Source organism: Eutrema salsugineum, unplaced genomic scaffold (genome assembly GCF_000478725.1).
Source record: "Eutrema salsugineum unplaced genomic scaffold, Eutsalg1_0 scaffold_3, whole genome shotgun sequence".
Classification (NCBI taxonomy): Eukaryota; Viridiplantae; Streptophyta; class Magnoliopsida; order Brassicales; family Brassicaceae; genus Eutrema; species Eutrema salsugineum.
This window is the reverse complement of record NW_006256756.1, coordinates 11,984,171-12,008,375: the sequence shown is the minus strand read 5'-3', so window position 1 is coordinate 12,008,375 and position 24,205 is coordinate 11,984,171. Positions and strand designations below refer to the sequence as shown.

The 24,205-nt window shown below is 31.0% G+C and overlaps 4 protein-coding genes across 5 annotated transcripts; 1 reads left to right on the top strand and 3 right to left on the bottom strand.

Moving 5' to 3' along the window:
• Positions 1 to 1,010: 1,010 nt before the first annotated feature.
• On the bottom strand, positions 1,011 to 2,438 carry LOC18014755 (non-specific lipid-transfer protein-like protein At2g13820). 2 transcript variants are annotated; one of them, XM_006397211.2, is made up of 3 exons: positions 2,057 to 2,438; positions 1,912 to 1,965; positions 1,011 to 1,210 (listed from the first exon to the last, which is right to left on the bottom strand). In XM_006397211.2, the coding sequence occupies exons 1-3, from the start codon at positions 2,436 to 2,438 to the stop codon at positions 1,011 to 1,013; spliced, it is 636 nt and encodes a 211-aa protein (XP_006397274.1). The 2 variants fall into 2 exon arrangements, with proteins under 2 accessions (XP_006397274.1, XP_024010200.1); XM_024154432.1 differs by having other exon boundaries at positions 1,912 to 1,953.
• Positions 2,439 to 15,330: 12,892 nt separating this feature from the next.
• Positions 15,331 to 17,074, top strand: LOC18014754 (protein DOWNSTREAM OF FLC). The gene is made up of 2 exons (XM_006397210.2): positions 15,331 to 15,640; positions 16,623 to 17,074. Exons 1-2 carry the CDS (start codon positions 15,487 to 15,489, stop codon positions 16,952 to 16,954), a joined length of 486 nt encoding a protein of 161 aa, XP_006397273.1. The 5' UTR covers positions 15,331 to 15,486; the 3' UTR covers positions 16,955 to 17,074.
• On the bottom strand, positions 17,059 to 18,936 carry LOC18014501 (phosphatidylinositol transfer protein 3). The gene is made up of 6 exons (XM_006397209.2): positions 18,786 to 18,936; positions 18,364 to 18,457; positions 18,105 to 18,281; positions 17,934 to 18,032; positions 17,605 to 17,847; positions 17,059 to 17,530 (listed from the first exon to the last, which is right to left on the bottom strand). Exons 2-6 carry the CDS (start codon positions 18,427 to 18,429, stop codon positions 17,171 to 17,173), a joined length of 945 nt encoding a protein of 314 aa, XP_006397272.1. The 5' UTR covers positions 18,430 to 18,457; positions 18,786 to 18,936; the 3' UTR covers positions 17,059 to 17,170.
• A 3,695-nt stretch (positions 18,937 to 22,631) lies between these two features.
• Positions 22,632 to 23,580, bottom strand: LOC112085424 (putative nuclease HARBI1). The gene is made up of 3 exons (XM_024154635.1): positions 23,512 to 23,580; positions 23,163 to 23,391; positions 22,632 to 23,089 (listed from the first exon to the last, which is right to left on the bottom strand). The coding sequence occupies exons 1-3, from the start codon at positions 23,578 to 23,580 to the stop codon at positions 22,632 to 22,634; spliced, it is 756 nt and encodes a 251-aa protein (XP_024010403.1).
• Between the last annotated feature and the right edge of the window lie 625 nt (positions 23,581 to 24,205).

The following is a 24,205-nucleotide window of genomic DNA, read 5'->3' as shown; positions in this document are numbered from 1 at the left end:
TTGAATGTTGGAGATTTTTTGTAAAGACTTCAACCATTTATCCTTTCAATTATTGGCTGGAAATATTATCATTTTTGGACACTATTATTGCACACCCATCAAAGACTTTAAGTTGTCATTCAAGTTTTATAAAACTCATGCGTCTACTCTCTCTCTCTCTCTCTCTTTCTCTCTCTCTCTCTCCCTCTCTCTCGCTTCCTCTCTCTTTGACGTACTAACCAACGCGACAAATTGAACCACATACCATATTTTGATGTGGTTTAAATATAATATTCATTATATTTTTTTCGTTTTACTTTTTTGAGTTTCAATATTTTTTTCAGTTTTGAATGTTAGAGAATTTTCATAAAAACCCCGACCTTCATCCTCTCAATTATTATTGGCTTGAAAATATCATAATTTTGGGATACGGCAATGAAATTATCATTGCATATCCATCAAAGACTTTGAGTTGTCATTCGAGTTTTAGGAAACTTATGCGTGTATAATTAACTAACAGATTCCAAAAGTTTAACCTAAACAATGATAAATTAGTAACTTTGTTTTATTCAAGTTATGTATGTTTTAAGAAATTGATTTAAAACTCTTCTATATATTTTATTTATAATTAATCCTTATTGATTGTTTGAAGATGCAGTATTTGTTTGATTTTATTTAGAAATGGTTTAAACTATAATTTACAAACAATAAAATCTATAGTTTTTTAACTCTATAAATAAAGTGATAAATTTAAATTACTAACTCAAAGTTGGTTTGAATGATTTTCAACTTTATATATATATATATATATATATATATAGATTTTAGCGTCTATCTATTAATTAATACTCTGGAGTTGATAAGAAGGAAAAACGACACACAAACTAAAATAAACAAATACGATGGTGGATGATTGAAAAGAAAAGAAAAACTAATCTGATTAACGAAAAAACGTTAAAGTAAAGCAGCATTGGTCTTCAAATCACAAATTCAATTTCCGTAGAAATAAACGAAAATGCGAACAATTGAACTTAATTAGAAAAAGCCGAAATGTAACTCATAGAAGAAATAATAACGGCAACGCGGGTCAGTGTAGAAACTGAGAGGTTGGTGGTGCCAGAACTCGAGGGAGACGGTGCAGTCATTGCTGGTGACTCAGCCAAAGATGGAGAAGTTGTCGGTGACTCAGCTGAAGATGGTGAAGTCATAGGTGTTCCAGCCGATGGAGAAACTGCATCCATATTATCATTCATACAAAAAGATATATTAACAACAAATAATGAAAGCATGCAATATTGTATGACTAAACTAATTAATACAATTAACTGCAATGCGAGTAAGACAATGAAAACTCTGGCATATGGAAATCTTATAAAAGATTAAATGATTGACTGGATTTGCCGAAAAATCTAATATCTAAACTAACAAAATGAAACGTACATGAAGTACCATACTACCTAAAATGTGAATTTCCTTTTCAATCAATCCATAAAAAGAAAAAGAAAAACACAAGAAAATCAGTTTTTGTTTTCTCAACATTAAGTTTTTTTTTGTTCTCGACACTAATTAAATTTTAAAATTCGAAGTAAATGCGTTAATGGACTTGAGAAAAAAAGAAAAAAAACATATGAAATGTGTAGTTTTTTTTTTAAAGTTATGGCACGTACTTTATTTATAATTCTAGTAATCCTCAATGAAATGTGAAATAGATCTGATTATCGAGAAAATCTATAGTAAACAAACTAAAAAAAGATGAATCGTAAGCTGTCACACAATTTGATGTACAAAAAAAAGGAAATATGGCACACTATTTTTTATCAATCCGTAAGGCAAAAAACAAAAAAAAACAAAAACAGCCTTTTTTTTTTTTTTTTTTGATAAAGAAACAAAAACAGCCTTCAATCTTAATTACTGAACATACTCAACACGTACCCGGAGACACACCAGGAGTAGATGCACCCGGTGTCGATGCGCCTGGAATTATACCTGCAAGAAAAAATTAACTTTAGAAACATGAAAACATTATGCAAAAAACCTTAGTAATGAGACAAAATAAAATAAAAATAATGACAATCACCGCAATGGGGAGCAGCAATAGGGATCTTGCAAGTCTTAGGCACAGCAAGAGCTCTAGTGTTATTCAATGCCATTCCCATACTTTGACTACTCTGTAAGCCGACGCAAATACACTTAGGGTTGTATTTTAAAACAGATTCGATTCCGTCACAACACGCTTTCCCTGGCATAGTGTCATTTGATCCTGGGGTAAGGTACGATAGACAATCCATCATGTCGTATATTACGGTCGAGCAATCAGAATTTGACGGTCCTGGAGCCGGAGTTGCTACCACCGAGGGAGACTTTGCTGGATTTGATTTGCGGGCGTGGATGGGTGCAACGAATGATGATGATGATGATAGTAGTAGTATAAAGACGGAAAGAAGAACAGATTGCGTCATTATTGCTATATTATTTATCTTTGAAGTGCGTAGTGTTTATTGTTTTCTTTTTGTTAAGAGTTTATATGGGATAAGAGAAGACGAGGTTTATATATAGAAGTGAAGCTCGCAAATGAAACGGATAAGGGTTTGTGTTTGTTTTTTTTTTAGGGTTTGAAGTCCGATTATCATTCCTTGGTTTCCGGGAGGTTAGAGATTATTTCTTGAATTGGTGATTAGTTTGTTATCTTTGTTGGTTGTGGTCAAACTCAACAATCTCGCAAGGATTTGATTTTACTCTGTTCGTTAATTGATATTTTGTTAGAATAATGAGGCGAATATTCTCTTGAAATATATGTATTTAATGTCAAACGTTTCGTAAAAACTTAATATGAAATCGATGGTAAAAGAAAACTAATAATATGAAATTACAAACTGATCATGAAATTACTATTTTATATATAACTAGATGAATATCCGCAAAATGTGCGTTTTTCTTTTTAATTATTTCAATTTTATATATTTTTATATTTAAATATCCGCAAATTATTATTAGTAAGTGTTAGTATTTATAAACAATCTTACAAATTAATTTAGAATATATATTGAATATTATTAAATAATCAAATATATAAAAATAAAATAAATATTCATCAATATTATTAATTAATTATAGCATAAATTTATCTTTAATATTTATATAAATGTCATTTAAGAATAAGAGTCAGTAAAAAAATTTATTTTTTTAATAATTTAAAATTTAAAATTTAAAATTATTAATTATTTAATGATTTATTTAAATTTAATATTTAAATTTAATCATTTTTTAAATGATCTAAAATTTAATATTAAAATGTGATACGTTTCATCTTCTTAAAGATCGAAAATGATAACATGTCATTCATATGAAAAGATTTGGCCTTCTTTTATATATAAAATTTATTAATAAAATTGTAAAAAATTGCAATTTGATTATTTAAAATTTAAAATAATTTAAAATAAATTTATCAGTAGATAGACGCATTCAAACTATAAATTAGTTTATCAAACAAGATCTGTTTCAAAAATAGGGGAGATATGTTAAGGATAACTACCAAAAATCCACGAATTACGTAACAAAAATCTAAATCTCTAACACAATTACAGATTATTTTTTATTTTTTTTTGGCTTGTCACTGGATCAATGCTATTTTTAAGGATAAAATTGTGTAGGATTAGTCATTCATGTGAATCTCACTCAAAATTTACCAATTATACTGAAAAAAAAAATAGTTTTTAATTTCACAAATATACCTGTGGGACAAATGGGAAATATTGTGAATCACGTTAAAAGTTATTCAGAACCAAAATACTAAGATAGATGAGGCTAAAAACTATCTTCCTCCACTGCTAAACTACGTATTTCACTTCTAGGTACCACATATCATTACAAATGAGTTACATTCTGACTTTGTACAATTTCTACATTAACAATATTATTACAGGCGTAAAAAAAAGAAAAAAAAAAGAAAAAGATGAGGAATGAATGGGATAATGTGGGAAGGACCGAAGGACGAAATAAATATATTTAAAAACAAATATGTGAAATTGTGATTTCCAAATGTGATAAGAAGATTCCATTATTAATTTTTTGGTTAAAATATTTTGTATTGTTTACGTATATTCTATTCAAATATTTTTGAAATCGTCAAAGTTTAGATTTTCTAATATATTTATTTGTTATAATTTTGAGATTCACAGAATTATATCTTGATTTTTAAAAATAAATTAAAATAAACTAGTACGTACACTTGATTTTAAAAGCTACAAAATGTTTTAATAAATATACGTAAGTACGACAGTGTATATACATAATATAATTTAGATATGGAAAATCAAATATAAATAGGGCTATATGCTTACAATCATTTAATTGTTCTAGTCATTTTAATATTCTACAAGTTTATTCATTAGTTGTGTATATAAATCTATTTAATACATCTTATCTTATCTTATCTTATATATATACTGATAAAAGTTGAACCTAAATGCTTTTAAAGGTGTCCACATCCACATAGGATTAAAAAGAGCAATTCTATTGGTCCATATTATCATTCAAAATTAAGAAAATTTCCAAATTTAATATTATTGTTAAATAAGGAAATTAACTTTTTTATTGGTCCACATCATCATTTAATATTAAAAAAATCTCAAAAATTTAATATTAGTGTTAAATAAGGAAATTAAGAAAATTTACAAATTCTAATATTATTGTTGAATAAAAAAAATTTGTATAAATTTTTTATTGGTCCACCTCAACATTAAAAATAAAAAAGTTTCTAAATTTTATTATTGTTTTAAAAATTATTAAAGATGAATAAATTATATATACAATTTATATTATTAATAATAAAATAAAATAAATAATTTTAAAATATGAAAATTGAAATTTAAATTAGATGTTTCAATTATATAAATAACTAAGAACAAATAAAATATTAAAATTTATTTACATATGTATACACAAATATTTAGAAACTCCTACATTAGCATCCAAATTTTGGTCACATAACTATAATAAATTTTAAGTTTTTTTAATGTGTGTACAACCATTTCAACTAAAAGAAGCAAAAAAATAGAGTTAGGTTTCACTCAAAAATGAATCATTACAATGTAAAATTAAGAACCAACTTGACTAAACTATATGTTTAACTATTAGCTAAATTAAAAAGAATATGATGAAAACAAAGCCACTACAAGCTGCTTTAATATTAAAAAAGAAACCGTAAAATCTCTAAAGTTTTGCCACCAGATTTGAAAAGAATGATAAATTTCAAGTAATTCGAGAAACATGTCAAGTGATTGATACCCAAAAATTTTGAAAAACGAACTACTAAAAATAGAGAAAGAGGTTCTGCATTAAGGCAAAAAAGACTAAGCTATCCGAGAAAAATCTTTGGAATAACATGACATCTGACAAGGGTTTAGCAATACAACATGAACCACAAAGGTAACAATTAGCTGAACCAAACAGTATCAGAATACATTCCGTAAGCCTCAAAATATGGAGGAGAAACCAAAATCACTTGCCGCAACGGGCCTTGTGTAGGATCTTCCAGCGTTAATATCTAAATATATTACAAATAAAACCTGAAGCTATATGCCTCTAAAAGTGTCCACATAGGAATTAAATTTTCAATTCTATTGGTTCATGTCAATATTTAAAATTAAGAAAATTTTCAAATTTTAAAACTGTATTGTTAACAAAAAAAATATTTATAGAAAAATAAAAGCTGAAACTATATGCCTCCAAAGACATCCACATAAGATTTAAAAGGTCAATGTTTTTAGTCCACATCAATAATTAAAATTTAAAAAATTTTTAAATTATAAAATTACATTGGTAATACAAAAAAATATAGGAAAATTTGTAATTTAAACTATTCTATTATTAATAACAGTTTAGCCATATTATTTTTAAGGCATACACATCAACATTTAAAAACTAAAAAAAAATTCCAAATCCTTATATTATGGTTAAAAAAAAAACTCCATTAACAACAAAAATAAACCACTATGATATTAAAATCTTCATTATCACTGTTTTAGTTACAAATTTATTTTCATATATAAAAAAATATACTACTTATACAAGTTTAAGTTACTTGATTTAAATGATTTTCAAGTAAAATTTTAAATAAATAATATTTATGATTTATATACATTTAAATTTCTGTCACATATACAAAACAAATTTCCACATAATATTATATAATATATTATGTAAAAATGATTGAAAAAATACATTTTTATATATGACTTGGAATTACAATAGATTAATGAAGAAGTTCTTAGTTTTGAGTTATTCAGTTTGTTATTCGTTTTTCTAAATTTATATTTATTAAATTATACCAATTTTATCTATTTAATTATAATTAGAAAAAGTGACAATGAATATGATGAAACTGAATATAATCATAAAACAAATTATTAAATAAATAAAAATAATATATTTATTGGAAAAAACAGATTTAACAAGAATAAAAATGAACATGATGAAAATTATTTTTCATTCTTATTAGAAGAGATGAGGTATAATCATTGTAAAATTATTTAAAAGTTAACACAACCAATTGACAAAAATAAATTTAGTTCGCAAATTTTGTGTGATTTTAATCATTTCATATTCAACTATTTTTTGGTTTCGAATTTAAATTTGTTATTAATCTCAAAGCAAATTTTTTATGTTTTTTAATTAAATATCAAAAAAAAAATTATTGGTTAAATAAAAAAAATTAAAATTTTTTAATTTTACTATTTTTAAAGATCACATATATAATATTTTATCGTCATGTCAATACTATATTTAAATAGTAGCATTTGATTATTTTGTAAAATTTTTAATCGGTTTGAGTATATACTATGTTTAAATAGTAGCATTTGATTATTTTGTAAAATTTTTAATCGGTTTAGGTATAATAACATATAAATCTTTGACCAAATAGTACATTTTTGAAAAAAAGACATATTGTATATAGATGTTTTTTGGCGGCGAAGGTAAATCAAGAACCCCAATCGTTTTCTGGGTTGTTTTCATCGTTTTCGAGGTGTTTTTTGGGAGATGACGGTGGTGGTATGCTCTGCTCGATGGCGGTGGAGATGTTTCTCGTCAGAGATCTACGACGGTTTCTCCGAGGTCTAGAGAAGTCGCTTGCTTTCGCCGGCTTGGTGGGTTGGGCCGTTTGTCGGAGGAGGTTGCAGCGGAGGTTGATTTTCCTCTCAGCGATGTTTTCGTTTTCCTCCGTCCGTTTCTTCACGTTTGAAGTGTAAAAATCATAACTAGCTCTGGTATCGTGATGTCTCTCTCTCATTATTTTTCTCTTTTGCTATTAGGTGTTTTTGTTTTGTATTTACACGTTCTGATTTGTCACATGAGTGGATCCATTGATTAGTATTGATGTTGAGAGTGGTTATAATTTCTATGTGAATGATTAGAGAATTATCCATCTTGATTTTGACTTGTGAACAATATCCTTGTAACCAGGCCCGTGCCTATGTTAGTCAATAAGAGGCATTGTCCTACGGGCCCAACTTTTACAAAAGAAATCGAAGGCCCAAGATTAGTAGTACTAGCATAGGTAGCAGCAATAGATCTTAGTTAAATATTGGACCTAATTTTTAACTAATAAAAAATTAGAATAATGAACTAATGATAATTTAGTTGGCCGCTTATTAACATATACAATACTTTTTTAACTTTTTTTTTAAATCTCACAGTAAAATATATACTTCTTTGTAATATTATATATAATTCTCTATAATTTCATTTCATTATTCATAATACATTATTATCAGAACGATAGTCTAAATCCTTTTTTTACCTTAGAAAAAATGAGATTTAGTGTGTCACAGGAGATATTAAGTGACTTGGTTATCTTATTTATCGAAAGGGAGTTAGTTAAAAAAATATATTATCTTTGAAAAATTATTTTTTAAATTTTGTTATCTTTGTTTTTTTTTAGGATTATGATTTTTATTATTGTTTTATATGAATTGAGACGATGATAGTTATTATTTATTCAATACGATATGGGTTTGCGACGATGAGAGTTTTTTTTTAGTTCCCTTACGGGCCTCATATCTCTGGGCACGGCTCTGCTTGTAACCATAGAAATTTATTTACCATGATCATGTATGCTTCGTGTCAAAGTCAGCCAAATTCAAGTCGTTGGTTTCTGAATCTCAGCCGTTTTTTATGTTTGCTATAGATACTGCTACAACTTTCTGCAAGCAGGAACAAGATTGCCAAAATCGATTGCAGGACCCGGTGTTCCTCTCCCACCTGAACAAGACACATCGCTTAGCCCAAACTACCAGCTCGTTATTTCAAAGAAGACAGCTAAAATAGAACCTGCAGAAACAGAGGATGATGCGGAAATGATACAGTCGTCTCAGATTCTTAGGAACAACAAACCAAGCTAAACTCCTCAAAGAGTCTCTTTCCCTCTCTCTAGATGACCCAAATAAGAAAATGTAAGAGAACAAAATATTAATGACCATGGTTAGTTTTTATAGCCTATATATGGGTAGAGGCAAAATCTTTTGATGTAATATGTCTCAGCTATTCCAACACTTGATACTCCAATTGTTTTGTAAATTTTTTTTGAGATCAACAATGCGCTATATGTATTATTTCATTATAAGATGTGTATCCTCGTCATTTTCTGACATAATTAAATTGTTTAAATAATTAAGGTGTTTTGTTTACTACTTAATCGACTCAAAAGAATATCTCTGTAGTAATTAAGAGTAATTTGACCAATTGAAACAATAATATTAAGCGGCCTAAGGCAAATTATCTTATTGGTATCAAAGAGGCACAACACTGTGAAAGAGATTCAGGTTTATGCTCACGATAAAGGATGGAAAGATGAGTTTTGGGCTGTGTATCCATCGTCTTCTCTCAATTCCTCTTCTGCATTTAAATTTCAAGTACCATTTTCAAATATCAGCCATATATATTGATGAAGGTGTGATCCTTTGAAATGTGCAAGTAATGTATAAGACTGATAATGAAAGACTGATAATGAACACACCAACACAGAGGAAGAAGAACGAAAACCAGATCTGCGATGAAACCAAGAAGAAGATGAAGGTCAAAATTGTCATTTCGCCATACAACGTAACTCTGCCATTGAAACACCATTTAAGTCTACCACAACAGGAATTCGATCATAACTAATGAACACCCACCAATCGAATCTAACAGCTATTTAAAGCTGTTTAATCAGTTTTTTTCTGTTTACTTTAATGTTTACATAATTAACGTCATAACAATAGATTTTAGGATTGATATAACATTATATTAACCATTAAATCACAATTAGCAAGCGACAGATTTATTAAATCTGTCATTTCAAATCTGTCACCTCGGGATAGGTTACTCTAGTAAATTATAACTCTGTTGTAACGGCAGGTAAATACATCTATCGTAATAACTTTTCAACGCCAAATCTACCATCACGTTCAAATAAGTCTGGCATGTCGTTTTTATAAATCTGTCACCATTAAAGTGCTACTTCAGTAATTATAAAGATGCGAACAACTCTGTCAATACAAGTCAATAACTGTGTCGTAAGTACGTAACTGATCTGTTATATCGTAAAATGTCATAAAGTAAGTTTATCGCCTTGTATAGGTTAGTCTAGTAATTTTATTTTCTTCTGTAATTCTGACGCCAAACAAAAATAAATCTATCACGATACATTAAATCTGTCATCACTTTCCGACAAATCTACCAAGAAAAGTCTACCAAAATAACAGAAATTGTTAGTTAAAATTCATAATAACAATTAAAGCTAAATTATTTTCAATATTAAAGTAGGAAAATATGAAAATCTTGAATTTAAATTAGATGTATGCACACATATTTAGGGGCTCTTACATTAGCAATCAAATTTTTGTCATATACTATAATAAAATTTAAGTTTTTTTTTTCCTTTTGTGTGCAATCATTTCAATTAAAACAAAAAAAACAAAAATATAGAGTTAGGTTTCAGTAAAGAATAAGTTATTACAACGTAAAAGAACAAATTTGACTAAACTATCAGTTTAAATATTAGCTAAACTACAAAGAATATGATGAAAAGAGATATAAACAAAGCCACTAAAAGCTGTTTTAATAGTGAAAAAGAGACTATAAAATCTTTAAAGCTTGACCATCGAATTTGAGAAGAATGATAAATTCTAAGCAATCCGAGAAACATGTCAAGTGATTGATACTCGACACTTTTAAAAGATGAAGCACTGAAAATAGAGTAAGAGATTCCGTCATTAAGGCGAAGAAAACTGAGGTATCCAAAGAAGATTTTTGGAATAACATGACATCTAACAGAGTTTTGACAACCCAACATGAACCACAAAAGTAACAATTAGCTGACCAAGCAATATCTGAATACATTTGGTAAGTTTCAAAACAAGGAGGAGAGACCAAAATCACTTGCCGCAACGGGCCTCGTGTGGGATCTTCCAGCTTTGATTTCTAAATCTATTACTAATAAAAGTTAAAGTTATATGTCTCTAAAAGTGTCCACATAGGATTTAAAAGTTCAATTTTATTGGTCCACATCAATATTTAAAATTAAAAAAAAATCCAAATTTTAAAATTATATCATTAACAAAACATATATTTATAGAAAAAAATGTAAAATAATATTGTTAACAAATTTTTCTATTATTAATAACAGTTAAAGCTATATTATTTCCAAGGCATCGACATCAGCATTTAAAATTTCAATTTTATTCGTATATATCAAATAGTAAATTAAAAAAAAGTTTCTTAATTCTAATATTATTGTTAAGAAAATAAATTAAAAACTAAAGAAATTATATTAATAAAAAAACAACATGATATTAAAATATTCAATATCACTGTTTAAGTTACAAATTTAATTTGTTATCTATAATAAAAATATATTCTACTTATACAAGATTAAGTTACTTGATTTTAAAGCTTTTCACCTTAAAATTGTAAATAACTAATAACTATGATTTATATTCATCTAAATTTTTGTTACATATGCAAAACATATTTTTACATAACCTCATGTAATATATTATGCGAAAAAAATAGATTTGTATATTCGATTTGGAATTGCAATATATTAATAGAAATTCTTAGTTTTTAGTTTTTCAATTTGTTATTAATTTTTCTATATTTGTATGTATTAAATTGTACCAGTTTTGCCTACTTAATTATAATTAGAAAAAATGAGAATGAATATAATAAAACTGAATATAATCATACAAAAATCATTAAAATATATAAATAAGATTGAAAAAACATATAAAACAAGAATAAAAATGAACATGATGAAAACAAATTCATTCTTATTAGAAGAGATGATGTATAATCATTGAAAAATTATTTAAAATTTAACACAACCAATTGACAAAAATATATTTAATTCACATATTTTGGGTGATTTTATTCATATCATATTCAACTATTATTTTGGTTTCAAAACTAAAGTTGTTATTAATCTCAAAGTAAATATTTTGTTTATTAGTTGTTTTTTAAATTAATAAATCAAAATAAAATTTTGTATTGGTTAAATAAGAGCAGAAAAATATTAAATTGTTTTCTAAAGTAACACATATATAATTGAAATAAAAATGAAAATGATAAAGAAATAATTTTTTCATCTTGATTTAAAGAAGTGAATGTATAATATTTTTTCATCATATCAATACTATGTTTTAAAAGTAGCATTTGATTAATTTGTAAAATTTTTAGGTAGTTTGATTATATTAACTTATAAGTGTTTGATAAAATAACACATTTTTAAAATACGAAATTCAAAACAAAAGCGTTAAAACATCACAATTTACATTAAAATTATTATATTAACATCATAATATTTTTAATATATTATCAAAACACTAATATAAAATTTATATCATAATAGATATAATTGATTGTATATAATTTTTATCAACAAAATATTCACGCGTAGCGTGGACGTAAAATCTAGTAAAGACGATAAATAATAGTTGATTTTGAGTTAAGAATGATCATAGTGTGTTGAAATAATTATAGAAACAAAAAAAATAATAATGTGGAGCGATGAGCAAATTGGATATATTTGGAGCTTCTCCATATTGAATTGGCCAAAATAAGATACAAGAAAAAGTTGCCTAAAATGGTTGGAAGAGAGCGTATTTGTAAATAATTTTTTGAGAAAACTGGTATAGATCTTCTTTGGGATTCTTTCAAAAGTAAATATGACACCTTCAGAAATATGTATAGGTCGTATAAGAGGTTGGTGAAGTTTACTAGAGTGTCAGCAGACCACAAAACTGGTTTGATTGATATGGATTCCGAATGGTGGGATAACCGTGAAAAGGTATTGTTTTTTATTCTAAAGTTTAAATTAATTTATTGTTACTGATAGTTATTGATGTTTACATTATATACTTTGATTGAATTTTGCAGGAAATACAATATGCAAAATAAATTCGTGAAAACGAAACCCACATATGGAGCTTATGAGTCGTATATTTGGTCGTCAAGGCAGTAAACCAGAAGCTATGTACTCGACTCATTTGAAAAATGCAAAGAATGCTGAACAAGATGAGAGGGTACCAGAAACCCAATATAAGGATGCAGATGATTCGAACATTATTCTACAAGTGATGTGCAACTACGGCCACAAACCATCTTACTGGATTCTCCTCAAGCATCGCCTATTGGTCCATCAAAGCGGTTAACTAGAAAACAATCACGCGTTACTCCATATAAAAGTAATCGAGGAAAAGATGTATCACAAAGTTGGGAGAAAACTTACCACGAAGAAGAAAGTCGTTTGAAACAGAGATAAATGAGCAATTCAGAGAAATGATGGAATTTTGCCGTGTTCAAGTAGCATAAGCGAAAAAGCGTAGAGAAAAGAATGAAGCTCTACCATATAAAGATGCTTATGAAATCTTGCAATCAACTCAAGGTCTAACAAGGTGGACAGATTTTTGGTGGTCTTGTATCAGAATATTAAAAGAGAATCCTTTTGCCCGAGAAATGATTGTTTACAATGAAAGTGATCATGATAGGATCACATTTTTGGAGGGTTATACAGAATATGACCGTCATGGAAATTTCATTGGCAATCGTTTCAAGACTTTGTAAGGTAGCAATGGTGATTCTCCAAGTGTCAACTTAGAACAACACATCAGACCAACAAAAATGGAGAGTCATCGAGAATTTAGTGCTCCATCTCATAGAGAACTAATGTCATTATTCAAAGAATGTGGATATGAACTTGGAGCTGAAAAAATGGTGATAATGGAGAATCTAGCAAGAGGAGGATTAATCTTGAAGATTAATAAATAGTTTTATATTTTTTTTTTGTTTTAAATGCAATAACATTTTAAAGTTTATGGGTTTTGATATTTTGTTTTCATTTAGTTCAGAGCTAATAAATTTTTTGTTTGGGTAACATGTCTCATATTTTTTTTAAATATCTAATCATTTTTTTTATTCTCTTATATTTACAGGCCATGCGATTAAACAAGTTATATTCCTGGGGTTTTGAAAATCTTACAGAAGATAAGTTGCTAGAATTGTACAATCTAGAAGACGAAGAGTATATGGATATGATTATGCAACCTTCAATGGAGTATTATCAACGTTACTTTTCTAAGCGACCAATGGCGCTGGAGCAGGGATTGGGCTGGAGAAACATTGAAAATAAGATTCGTAATAATCCAGCACATTGCATGGCCATGCTAAGGATGCATCCAAAAGCATTTCAGAACCTATGCACAATACTGGAGCAACGTTACAACTTAAAGAATACTGATCATATCAGTATTGATGAGATGGTGGCAATATTTCTCGTTACATGCGCCCAAAATGATACACAACGCTATGTTGGGTTGTCATTTGGTCATTCCCAAGAGACTATCTATCGAAAGTTTCATGAGGTATTGAACGCATTGGAAAGTCTTGCATGTGAGTATTTAAAAACTCCAACAACAGCGTCACTCCAGCATTATCCATGTAAATTACGAGATAATCCCAACTATTGGCCTTTTTTTAGTAGATTTGTTGGGGCATTTGATGGGACACATGTCAGAGTAAAAGTTGGAGGTCGCGATTCAGTTGGGTATTGGGATAGACATGGACAAACAAGTCTAAATATAATGGGCATATGTGATATAAACATGATCTTCAAGTATACATGGCTAGGTGCATCTGGGTCTACACACGTTTCATTGGTGTTACAATATGCAATAGATGGAGACCCAATATTCCCTAAACCTCCAATAGGCAAGTACTATCTTGTTGATTCTGGATATGCAAACAAGCGAGGATTTTTGGCACCGTATAGAGGAAATAGTAGAGAAACTATCAGATACCATCTTTCAGAATTTAATGAGGGTCCTCCTAGGAACAAAAAAAGAATTGTTCAATAATTGGCACGCCTCACTTCGCTCTGTTATCGAACGCACATTTGGAGTTTGGAAGAAAAAATGGAAGATCCTGGACAATTTACCTCGATACGACGTCAAGACTCAAAATAGAATTGTGCATGCTACTTTAGTTCTTCACAATTTTATTAGACGTTACAAAATTCCAGATGCTGATTTTGAAGAAGAAGAAAAGATTACTCGAGATAGTCGTAGGCGACGACTTGAAGAAGAAGAGCTTAGAAGACTCGAGGAAGAAGATGCAACACTTGATAGGCAGTATATAAATAACATACGAGATGAGATTGCAAATATGATTTGGAATGTATGTGGTTAAGTTTTTTAGTTCTCAAAAATTTTATTTAATATATTTTTTATTTATTTGATATATTTTAAGTTAGTATAATTCTATTCTTATTATTAAATTTTATAATAAATATAATTATTATTAATAATTATAAGTTTATTTTATTTTAAATAATTCATACTGCAATTTATACAGCAAAAAAGTTACCAGTCAAATATTTTGACAAAAACTTGATTTAAATCTACAGTTTTTATCACATAATTTTACTGCAAATTAAATCGAATTACAACATCGACTTCAACTCAAATCTAATACTACATGTTACCCGTCATAGCCATATGTATTTGGTGCAATGAAGTTGATTTTGAGTTTTTTTAAAAAGATGATAAATAATAGTCAAAAAAATTATCATAGAAATTTGGATACTCCAAGACGAATAAAAAGTTGATCACACTAATTCCTCAAGTAATTATGGCGTTCTATAAAAAGCACAGCAGTAATCATGGCATTTTCATCTTTACCAAAGCAGTAGTAATCTGCTACGTTAAGATTGCTTTCAGAACCTACATTGAGCGAATCATATTTCGCCACCTCATCAAAAGCCTGATTTTACAGTTGCATCATTAACGGCTTCCCTACCTCGGTGAAGAGAAAACCACGTCACGCGCCTCAATCATTCTGTGTTATCGACACACAAGTACCCATTTCACGTTCACACTCATTACTCTCTCCATATTCACTCTTTTAAAAATCTTAAATCTATCTTCAAGAAGAAAAAAAAAAGTTTATCCTAAAGTGAAGCTTTACAAGAATTTTGCAATGTCGAAAGCGGTTTTGCTGGTGGCTCTCTGCTTCTTACCGGTCCTAGCCATGGCGGCTCGACCGAACAAGAACCCGTTCGTCGTCAGAGGTCGTGTTTATTGTGATACTTGCCTTGCTGGTTTCGAAACTCCTGCCTCTACTTACATCCCTGGTATGATTAACAAAATATTTGAGATCCAATTTCCTATAAAAAAAAATTGTATTTCCAAATTTCTTGTTCCTCTTTTGTGTTTTGAACTTGTGGATCTAGATCGGGTTTGGTCGTGTGTATTGGACTATGTATCAGTTAGGATAACTAATGATTTGGGAAAATAGAGAAAACCGAGTTATTATCATAGATGAGTGGCAGATCGGAGAGAAAAATAGTTTTTTTTTCTAATCCATCAGGTGGATCTTGGTTTAGTGGCTTTCATGAATTTAAGTTTGTTTGGGAGGGAGACACACGTTTTCAGACGGGGATGTATACTCTTCGGCTCAAAACTTACAAAACAATGTGTTTGGTTCGAGTAGGAAGGAAGATGAGTTTTTTGGATGTATAACACCAACTCGCAAAAATGAAAATTTATTCACAAAAGATGTAGATCAAAAGCACAAAGTCGAGTTAAACCTGCATTATATCTAACCCTTCCTTTTTGTGGTAAATGGTAAATAATTATAACCTTTCCTTGCTTTGTAAAAAGTATTTACGGTCACATATATAGTTTTATATATTCTAAGACTATATTTGGATTCTTCATCATGAAGGCTTTGATTTGATATTTAATTTATCATAATTTAACAAACTTGACAAAGGTTATGGCGAGTGAAATATATATATTGGGAGTTAAATTCAGTTTCGTGGTTTTGACGTGCATGATCATTTTTTTCTTTTTTTTAAAAAAGAAAATTGTAATTTGGAGGAGTTTTTTTTGTTGCAAAAATCCTATTTAATTTGCTGTTTATACACTGTTGGGTTTCTTGATATTATGTGACTGCATGCATAGTTATAAATATCTTCATTCTAGAGAATCTAATCCTGTCTACATGTTAGAGTTTCACAATCCATTTTTCAATCTAGAAGAGGTTTAGAATTCTTAGGGTGATTAGTTTCGTTGTTGACCATTAAGGCTGATTATCTTTCACAATGAATATAGGTGCGGTGGTTAGACTGGAGTGCAAAGACAGGAATACAATGGACTTAACATACACCCACGAGGCGAGAACTGACTCAACAGGATCATACAAGATCTTAGTTAGCGAGGACCACGAGGATCAGTTCTGTGATACAATGTTGGGTAGTAGCTCTCAATTACGATGCTCCAACGTCTCCCCTGGCCATGACCGTGCCCGTGTGACCCTCACACGGTTCAACGGCATCGCTTCAAACGAACGTTTCGCCAACAATTTGGGATTTCTAAGGGATGCTGAACTACCAGGCTGTGCAGAGATCATGAAGCTATACCAAGAAACCGAAACCGAGGACTAGTTTATATCACCTACAGCACAAGCCTTTCATTCAGTATGTTGTATCAAGGTTCCTATGACCTATGGGACTGAAATATAATAGCAGCTTGTTGTACTTACCGTCATGGTTATATTACTTAATGAATCTCATCACGGAGGAAAAACATACAGAATCTTGAACGATAGTGCAAATTAGATATTTTCATATGTGCTTGAAGTTACAAACAATGAATACTCATCATGGGATAGATCCTTTTCTCGGACTCATACCACGAGGTTGACCCTCTTCCTCAGAGACATCCTCTGAGCCAATGTGAGCACTGTCAGAGGCGGCGCCATCAGAGACAGATAAGAAGCTGAGTGATTCTAGAGAAGTGGAAGGAATGTCCTCCAAGGAAGCAAGTCTTTTCTTGTCATCCTCTTTCATCCTCTCTGAATGCTTGTTAATGTTGAAACCCGAGTCATCGTTTCCACCAAAGGCTGACTCCAATTTTTCCATGTCGAAGTTCTCCTCCATGATCTGCTTTGTTTCTGGGTCATCTGAGTAAACAAACTTGACTTTGTTCCTTGTCTTTGGCTCTAAGAAGGGCCTCGCCACCTATAGCAACGGTAACACTCATCACGGTTTCAACCAACATAACTTTAACAAAATCTTGCAGGTTTTAGTTTTACCTTCCAGAAGGGTTCAAAGAACTTGGGAGGATTATAGAGGATGGCCAAAAATAATCGCTCAGGGTAGTGTTCTTGTAATACATGAGCGGTTTCTCTTGTAGTTCTTAAAGATACATTCGCCAAGCTATAACCGTTAAAATCAATCATCCACACCATCTGTTCCTCCCCTGGTGGCAAATTTTGGATCGCGTTCTCCATACAATACACAAGGTATCGAATCTGGCCTTTCACTGACTTAGAATTCTGAACAACTCAAGGTAAATGTAGATATGAGATCAAAGTAGACCAAGCCAAAAACTCTCTGCATTGCATTGACGATTTGAACAAACCTCAACACTCGGTCTCATAATTAGAACAGGTCGTCCATGTTTGTCGACACAATTTGATCTATATATCTTCCCTGTCTCTGCTTCATCAGCTATTTCCTCCTACAGAAAAAAACCTTAGCCCATTAGTCATATACTCATATATTATATCAACAAGATCACAAGAATAGTTACCCAACAGATTTCCTCAGGTTTGTATTGAACTCTCCACTTCAAGGTTTCTTTAAGCATCTTGGTAGCTTTCTTGACATGCCAATTACGCGCTCTTAGATACCTCAAAACCGCATCATCCGAACAAAAACTCGAGAGTTTCTCCGGCAATGGCCCTAACAGCTTTCTTACTTCCTCTACCTGAAGTCAAATAAACAAAACAAAAACTCAAAACAGATCTGATTTGAAAGAAGCCTTCACTAAATCACCAAGTTTGAGTTACCTTTGCCTTCTCTTCTTCAGTAGGAACATGTTTCACAAACCCATTAGAGATTGGATTACGATTCATAACTTGGGGAAATTTACTTCTTTATTCCCTACAGAAATGTTAAATTTTTCAGTACCAAATTACCAATACTCTAAAAACAAAACTTTTATTTTTTAATTTCCGAAATTTCAGAAGATCAACAACACACAAAACTGTCATTGATAATCTAAAACTAAGTAAAACCCGAGTTAAGCTAAGACAAATTAACGGTCGGGAAATCAGAAATGTCGACCTTAAACTCGCCGACCACAATCGTAAGTTTCGGGTCGGGAGGATCTTTGTCAACACAAAGGTACAGACTTCAAATTCAAATGGAAATGCCCACTGTATCACAAAGCTGGTGACATGGATGAAAGCATCGGATCTAAAGAACTAACCTTTGAGATAGTATTGGGAACCGAAGCAGAGAGGAAGGCTCAGAAAAGCATCGGAGTTTGAAGTCAAACAAACAAAAAATGGTGTCTATGTGATTGTGAAGCTAGAAAACGACCAAATGGATATTCGACTACTTTACAATTAAAAATATAAAAATTACGAAGATTTGATCTAAGTCTAACACGTGAGCAAAATTAGAATATTCGACTATTTTATTTTGCTCTTTTATTACCATATCTTTTGGTAACTAAAAGGAAAAGTAAAAGCTTTGCTTCCTTTCCTTTGATAGATTTTAATCAAAGTTTCTTTTTGGCTAAAGGATAGTAAACTAAGTAGAGTATATATTGATTAATTTCGACTGCTTTGGAGCAGATTAAGTAGGGGACCCGATTAAGTAGGGTTGAAATTTTTCTATAAAAATATGTTCCGACAAATATAGTTTTTTTTTGGTTAACTCCAACAAATACTATCTAAATCTATTGATTTTTTCAGGTTGCAATGTTCACATTGCAAATGTTCTTGAAAAGCTGCCGGATTTCGCTATTTTATGGAGAATAAAATGGGTGGTTTGGCTGCTTACCAAAACCATTGAATTGTTCAAATGGAGAATTACTAGATTAACCTTAGAATCTATGTTTATTATTTGTTTTCTATGTTTTTTATTTTTATAATTAGATTAATCTGACATACCAAAATATATTTATGATATTTTTTGAAAAAAACGTAACTACAAAAATGATATTATTTTTTTGCCATGTAAACAAAAATAGTGTGCAAAAACAAAAATTTACCGTTTTTTCATGATAAAATTATTTAATTTTGGTTAAAAACTCAAAATTTTGACAATAAATTTGTTTGATGGATGATAGGTCTATACTATTATTTACGAAGTTAAAAGTTTGATGTGTCATTCCAAAAACCATTATATATGTATTTTTGTGCTAACTTCTCATGTGTTTATTTTATTTGCGTTGACATGGCGTTTTGTTTGATTATCATTGGATTATTCATGAAACTGAAACTGATATAAATCTGTTAAAAACTTTTCCTTTCTATATATTAAATAAGTAAGATTATATAGGCCACTGAAGTGAATTCTAATGACATACAATAGTCATTAAAGGCCACTGAAGTGAATTCACCAGCGTTATCAAGCCTGATTTTCTTTATAGCATAATCAGGGAATTGCACTCTCAATCTGATTATTTGGGCAATGAATCTTGCGAAAGCTATATTCCTTGTAATCAATAGACACACACATGTGATCATCTACTAGATACGTCAATTAATACCATAAAATATCTAAATGGCCTGCACGGTGGGTGAATCAGCCCACATATATCACCATGTATTCTCTCTAAAAATACAAGGGATTCATTCCCAACTTTAGCTGGCGAGGGCTTAGTTATGAGTTTTCTTTGAGAACATGCCTGACATGAATACTACAAGAAAGATCGGCTTTTACGTCGGCAGATATCGACGTAAAATCGACGTAAAAGAGCATTTACGTCGAATTAACGACGAATTAAAAATCGTCGTAAAACGATCGTCGTAAAACCGAAATCGTCGTAAAATCGTCGTAAAATTACCAACTCCGGAAAATCGTAGTAAAATCGTCGGGAACTATTCGTCGTAAATGCGTCGTAAAATTTCCAACGGATGTACAACGAAAGAACTCCATCATAAAAACGACGTAAAATCGATGTAAAATTACATCGATTTAACAACGATTAGGAGACGAACAATTTCAATTAAGGGAAACTAAATTTTTAATTGTCGATGTTAAATCGTCGTAAAGTTTCGACGTAAAGCCGACGTAAACTTATTCGTCGTAAATTCGTCGTTAAATATTCGACGTTAAATCGACGTAAATTTACGAGGAATTTACGTCGATTTATAAATTAATTATTTAATTTGATTTTAATTTAATTAATGAATTTTTAAAATAATCAAAAAATTAAAAATAGAAAAAATTTGAATTTAAATTGAAATTTAAATTCAAAAATAATTTATAAAAAAAAAAAATTAATACAAATTGTTTTTTACAAAAAAACATAATCTATACAATGATGTCGTAATCGTCGAGGTTGAGATCGACGTCACGAGGAGGCTCTCCGTCTTGGCCGCCCGTCGCTGCTAGGCCGACGTTTCCCGTCTGCACTACCGGAGCCGAAGTCTGACCGCCCGTCGCTGCTGAGACCGGAGCCGAAGACTGACCACCCTGCGTCTGGTGGTCCGATAGTCCAATACCGGAATTACCACCGGTCACAAAAACCCTCCGTGCTCGCTGTTGCCTCGCTCGGATTGCGGTGGCCAACTGCGGAACCGCTTCCGCAATGATGTCGAAGAGATCATGTATCTCGGTGAGCTCCTGCTTCTGGGCCACTTGCTCATGCCTGAGACTGGTGATCTCAGCATTGGCCGTAGCAAGCTCCTGGCGAAGCTGCGGATCCTGCGTGCGGAATCCGGAAGCCGTGGCGGCAGGACAGTCTCTAATAGAGCCCATCCCTAAGGTTCGGCCCTTCTTCTTTGGAGCAACCTACAAATGGAAAATAAAAACGTTAATTATTTATTAAGTAATTATAAATATAATAAATTTTTAAAAAATTGAAATAGATATTATACCTCTTCGAAAATCTGGTCTTGCTCAGCGACGGTCAAAGGTACTTGGATAGTACCGTCAGGTGTGGCTTGGGTCTCCCGCTCGGTGATCCGCTGCATAGCGGCATTGTAGATCTCCTCGGACCGAGCGTCGAGAAAGCTCCCGTCCTTCTTCCGGTAAGTGGTCTCGAAGAGCTTCGTCATTGGAGGTAGTTCTCCTCCGTTCTCCTCGGCCTACCAATTAATAAACATTATTAGTCAAAAAAATTTAATTAATTCTAGCAATAAATAAAATTAAAATAATAATGAAATAATTTATATTTAATTACTTACCATCATGAGACGTCTTCCCGCAAAAGATATTTGGCCAGAAGTGTGCGGGGTCACTAACTTCTCACCAGTCACCGGATCGACCCGGTTTCGGACGGCCGAACACTTAGCAGCGGTGGTTTGGGCATGCGGGTCCACCCAATACGCCTTCAACCCGTTCCAACACCAAGTGGACATGGAGCTCGGCTTTGCGTCGTCGCCGTCAGTCTCCCATTTCCGCTTCCAATCGGAAACGGTGTTGACTAGGCGTTTCTTCGCCTTTTCCTCGAAAGCTTCGCGGACCGTCTCGTTGATCCCGATGTCCCAGTTCCACCGTTGCTGCAAAAGAAAACAAAAAATTAGATAAACAATATAAAAGTAAGATTAATTAAATTTAAAACAATTTAAAATGATATAAATAAGATTTTAAAAATATTACCGCGAAGCACTTGTACCAGGTGTCGCACGTCTCTTGTGACACCTTGCTCCAATTGACGTGCGGCTCCACGAAATGACTCTTAGGGGGGGTATTGGATCTTGGAATTTAATTGAATCTAAGAGAATTCAATTTAAGACATAGTAGGAGAATCTCACGTGTTTTAAAGGCTTTGATAAAATTTGTTTTGTTTTCATGTTTAGAATTGAAAAGAATGTAAAAGAATTTTATTCTAGATTTGAAAAGAATGCAAAAGAATTTCCATAAGTACAAATTCTTTTAAAATCTATAAATTTTGAATTAAACATTAAACATTATTTTATAAATAGGAACAAACTAGTTTTCTTCTAGTTTCTTTTTAAGAAGATATAATTATTTTATTGAAAAATTAAACATTATTACTAAATTTCCATAAATTGTAAATTGAAGATAAAAAAAAAAGAGAAAAACAACTGCAGCTATGAATGAGTTGTAGCAATTTTTATTAAATGCATAACAATATTTAAGAATTTTCTAAACCTGTAGCATCTCTCCACATATCTTCAGCCATAGCTTTTCTCCAATTATTTGCGATTTCTCTGTCTTGCTCTTGCGTCTCCAGAAACTCATCTCTATCAACTTGATTGGTAGTGTTTTCTTCACCGGGAAATTCACCTAAATCTGAGCGGCATTCTTTACGAAGAAAGTTATGCAACGCTGCACATGCTAATACTAATCCAGCTTGTTTCTCGTAAGAAAAAGGAGGTTGAGATTTAAAAAACACAAATCGAGATTTAAAAATTCCAAATATTCTTTCGATGACATTTCTCAAACTAGCATGTCGAAGATTGAATAACTCAGCTGCAGTATTAGGATCACGTCCTTTGCCAGTCCATTCTTGTAGATGATAACGAACACCACGAAATGGAGCCAAAAAATTAAGTCGATTTGCAAAGCCACAATCAACTAGATAAAACTTCCCTGAAAATTAAAATGAAAATTCGCTATTAATAATTAGACATATGATATTTAAATTAATTTATATTTTTTTTACCTTCAGGTACTTGGAAATTGTTTGTTCTTCTTGTTAAAGCATCACTTAACACTCTTGAATCATGTGCTGAACCTTCCCATCCACTAAGAACATATATGAATTCCAAGTCAAAGTTACATGCAGCTAAAACATTTTGTGATATTTCTCCTTTTCGATTACGGTAGCTTGCCACATCAGGTCCAAACACTGTTGCGGGTATATGTGTATCATCTAGCGCGCCAACACAATTCTAAAAAAAAATTAATTAGATTTTGAAAAAAATATAAAATATAAATAAGACAAGAGATAAATAATAATTTTAAAAAATAAATATAAAAATATAAATAACATAAGAGATGAAATAATGTACCTTAAAATATGGATAGAATCGTGTACTTTCTCTGATTTTCATAGGTACTAAACCATTTGGTTTCACCATTAGACTTGGAGCTATTACAAGTATAGCTTTTAAGATACAATTAAAGCTAGTGCTTATTGCAAACTTGGATCTTTTAAATGTGTCCTTAACATAGCAATATCTTGAATTTTGCCCAACCGTAAGCATAAAGATAGCAAGCATTTCTTCAACAGCTATGAATCTTGTGTCTTGTAAACCAACTTTCTCTCTAAGTACTTTAGATAACTTCAAAAACACATCTGGAAACATACGGTACAACACCCGAAAATGTTTAGGATCTTCTTTTAATACCTTTTGTATGTATTCTCCACCGAGTCTTGTGACTGGTCGACGAATTGGACGTTCAATAAAACTATCACCCATGACAAATTTTCGTGAGTTTAGGAATTGAACTCCTACAGCCACCATCACCACCATTAGAGATATGCTTGTGTCAAAATCGTCATTTTCTGTTTGTTCATTATCTTCTCTTGTGACGTCTTCTTCATAAAAATTTGGATCCATCAAAAATAATCTGTTTAAAAGTTTAGCAATTAGAATCCAATATGGTACTTATCAAAAAATGTACAACAAGTGAAAAGAATTATAAGATAAAGAAGTCATGCAGAAGAGGATATTCCCAGACTATGATGCTTATTTTACGTAC